The sequence below is a fragment of the Olea europaea genome, unplaced genomic scaffold (genome assembly GCF_002742605.1).
Source record: "Olea europaea var. sylvestris unplaced genomic scaffold, O_europaea_v1 scaffold3678, whole genome shotgun sequence".
Taxonomy (NCBI): Eukaryota; Viridiplantae; Streptophyta; class Magnoliopsida; order Lamiales; family Oleaceae; genus Olea; species Olea europaea.
In genome coordinates this window covers 44,360-47,848 of record NW_019256064.1, presented here as the reverse complement: position 1 = coordinate 47,848, position 3,489 = coordinate 44,360, and the positions used below count along the sequence as shown (strand labels likewise).

The following is a 3,489-nucleotide window of genomic DNA, read 5'->3' as shown; positions in this document are numbered from 1 at the left end:
AGCTCCAAATGGTGGGAAAGAAGTAACAGAATCAAGTGGCTAAAACAGGATCGGTTACTTGGGCTGTAGGCTCTATATAAACAGTAGATGAATAACCATTTAGCAGGTAGAAATTGAGTTAGGAAGTGGAGAGAAATAGCCCTCTCGAATGGCTTTGTACTTGCTTTCAGTTCTGTAATCCATTGCTTATTAATTCCATCATCAGTTCAGCAACTTTCTCGTCTCCATTATTTCCTGTTTGCCTTTAATTTTCAGTCTCAGCTCTTTGAACCTTATCAGTGTCATCATTATATCCATGCCATCTTGTATTGTTAAAGTTACTACCTCTATATGCATGGGTTAGGGTGTCTGGACTGTGTCCATGTTTTGCAGGTTCAATTCGATTATTTATGTGAATTTTCAGCCATCCTGTTCTGTCAAATAGAATTTTTTTTAACTACTAATTTGCTGATGAGTTTTAGACTAGTTATAATGAAAATAAAATAAATTTTTGCAGAGGTGGGCTACTATCAGAAAAAAACAGGGCAACTTGAAAGTGGGAACCAGTTCGGTACTTTCTGAGACTCAGCTGGCTGCGGCGCACAGAGCAGTGTCCCTTGCCCTAGATATGCCCTTGGGTGATAATTTGAAGGCAGCAAAAAGTACGGGTAATTCTCTCTACAGCTAATTTTATTTATGTAAGACAACCTTTGGGTTTTCTATTATTATGTAATTCTGGTAGTGTTGCGAACGGGTGAAGTCATGGATTATCTAAGAGGCCAGAAAAGAACAGACTCTAGGGCATTTTTGGATGCTGTAAACAGAACTAGAAATCATTACAAAGTTAAAGAAAGGAAAAATGAAGAAAACTTGGCATCACGCCTGGAACCCCATGCTATCCTACCAAGGGTTGAAATTCAATAGCTCTCAATTTTCAGTAAATATTGGCTTCCATACGGTCTCTGGAGGACTCCTAATGTTTACTAGATTCAAAATTTGAAATTTATTAAATACTACGAAAGTATATTGAAGACTTGGAAGAAAGGACATGAATTCAATAGCTCCCAATTTTCAGTAAATATTGACTTCCATATGGACTCTGGAAGACTCCTAATGTTTACTAGATTCAAAATTTGAAATTTATTAATTACCCACGAAATTATAGTGAAGACTTGGAAGAAAGGACATGACTTTACCCCCAAGGATAAATCCAATGTCAAAACTTGGAATTGCTGTAAAAATGCAGATTTTTTACTACAAGTCCATTGAACTAAAAATACTTCAGTTTTCAGATTTATATACAAGTGATAAATACTGTGACTTGGACTTGGGTTAAAGGCTGTTTTGGGCTATCTATCAAATAAGTCCAAAGAAGCTTGTATCCTCCCAAATAATTTTCAATTTATACATCCTTTTATTCACCCATTTATTGCTTGCATCACCGATATGAAGCTTGGAGATTGCTTTGAGTAGGAAATTAGTCTGTGGGGTCATCCTATTCTACTGATCATATTGCTTTATTGATGCTGGAACACTTTTTATTTCTATTTAATGGTCTTATACCATATGCAGGTGGAAAGTTGGCTGTATCTCTCGTCAAACAAAGTAGGTTTCATCTTTTATGCAAAATATCATTGAGATTCTTATGAATTAGCATATAGATATTGAGTTATTCTAATATGTTGAGTGGATATCAATTAAGGATAGATAGTCTTTTAACTAATCTGTTGATATGGATGAAGATGGAGTTCAACAATGCCCCTTGTTGAATTTTTTTTTACAATCCACCCAAAAGCAGTATTCACATTCCAGTTTTGGTTCACGAGTATATTCTCTATCTCAGAACTCATCAGTCTCGAACAATTTAGAAGTAAATTGGTGGAGTATCTTGTTGTGTGATTGTTTTCCCAATTTGAATGTGGTCGCTATGGCATGTAAACTTTTCTCTGCCATATGTATTTTGTTTTTCCGTTTTCCATTTTTTGCTCCTCATTTCTTCGTTATTGATTACTGTCCCCAAAAAAATCACCTGGAATGACTTCAGAGGCTGTCCACTTGATCCACTTTAATATCTCGTTGCATTCATTTGTTTTAGGGAAGCTCTGGGCTCCCTGATCTTTCAATTAGTGGTTTCAGGTCTCCAACCTTCAAAGTGAGGTTTTAGGCCCCCAACTCTTTTTAATATGTGAATTTGGGTCTCCAATTTATGAAAACCATCAATGAGGACGCTAAAATTGAACAGGATTTTCATGTGACATAAATCTGGAGGGCAAAATCTTCATATTGCTTACCGTCCAACTTTAGGTCACTAAAAGTTGCTTGTGATTTTAATGTCAACATGCTAACTGAAAGGTTGGGGAACCCAGCCCTAGTAATCTGTTTCGTATGGTTTGCTCTAGGTTGCACTGATCATTGGTTGAAACCGTAACAGGTGGTACAGCATCAAATAGCACTTCAGGCAACTCCTCACATCCTGCTTTTGTTGAAACATCATCCGTTGGTGTACCTTCATTGAAAAGATTATCAACAAATCCTACTCAAACCTCAGGTTCAATGGTTGAAGCTGCTGCAGTTGCTGCTGGGGCTCGCATAGTTAAACCTTCTGTTGCTTCTTCGCAAGTTGAGGCTCCACGTTCTCAGAATGCTGTTCATACCATTTCTGGAGGAGGCTCTACGATAAAATCCTTAACTACTGGTCTCTCGAATCAACTGCCAAGTAATGTGCATTTTATTCGAAATGGCCTGGCAAAGGCGCCAATCACCAATCACTCCCCGACTATGACAAAAGCCTCTAAACCTGGTGACGCTCGGCAAGCACAAGTTCCAACTGCCGGAATTGCAGGAACTGTAGCTGAAGCAACTGTTTCTAGCTCGGAAAATGTCCAGAAAGACGAAGCTGCTCTTGCTTCAAGAGAGGAAATTCTTGAATCTCGAGTTGCTTTGGTGGGCAACCAATCGGAAGAGAAAGTAGAAGAAAATCAAGCTTCTTTTTCAGGCAATGCATCAAAAGAGAACAGTATAGCAAATGGAGCTTCTATTCCCTCCAAGGATCCAATCGGACCAACTACAGATAATTGATTTGCTTTAGCAAGTTCGGATGTAAAAAATGGTGGTAATTTCAAATGTGAATCATGCTACAATTTTGTTCAGTGTATTAGCAGCCTTGACCTGTGAAGCAAGGGATGGTCCCCCCATGATGGAGTGCAAGTGTCCGAGATGTATTGGACATCGATACTTCTCAAAGACATCCGGAATCTACATGCTAGTCGTGTCCGGTTTATTAATTTCTGAGTCCGATATCTGATCGATTTGTAAATTTTGAAAATAAAAATTAGGGCAAGTTTACATTATTACTGTGCTGAGGCAATGTGTGTATTTTCATCTGATGGTGCCAATTAGCAATTGCCCAAAAATCATTCTACTTTCCTTGAATGGATTCATTTATGTAATCGTAGTGATGTGATTTTACAGAACTTTGTACTGTAATAGTGTGGGGCCACCTTGGGAGTT

At 38.1% G+C, this 3,489-nt stretch overlaps 1 protein-coding gene across 4 annotated transcripts; it reads left to right on the top strand.

Annotated features, from left to right (window-relative positions):
- The first annotated feature begins 467 nt into the window (after positions 1-467).
- LOC111386687 lies at positions 468-3,467 on the top strand. Of its 4 annotated transcripts, none has more exons than XM_023011148.1 (3): positions 468-641; positions 1,552-1,584; positions 2,411-3,467. In XM_023011148.1, exons 1-3 carry the CDS (start codon positions 608-610, stop codon positions 3,055-3,057), a joined length of 714 nt encoding a protein of 237 aa, XP_022866916.1. In that variant the 5' UTR covers positions 468-607; the 3' UTR covers positions 3,058-3,467. The 4 variants fall into 4 exon arrangements, with proteins under 4 accessions (XP_022866916.1, XP_022866918.1, XP_022866917.1 ...); XM_023011147.1 differs by having other exon boundaries at positions 469-647; XM_023011150.1 differs by lacking the exon at positions 1,552-1,584.
- The last annotated feature ends 22 nt before the right edge of the window (positions 3,468-3,489 follow it).

Bases quoted from the DNA above. Each gene is read 5' to 3' on its own strand.
- LOC111386687 (XM_023011147.1), top strand. From the start codon at position 608: ATGCCCTTGGGTGATAATTTGAAGGCAGCAAAAAGTACGG. The intron at 648-1,551 runs GTAATTCTCTCT...TACCATATGCAG, and splicing joins GAAGGCAGCAAAAAGTACGG to GTGGAAAGTTGGCTGTATCT. The intron at 1,585-2,410 runs GTAGGTTTCATC...AAACCGTAACAG, and splicing joins TGTATCTCTCGTCAAACAAA to GTGGTACAGCATCAAATAGC.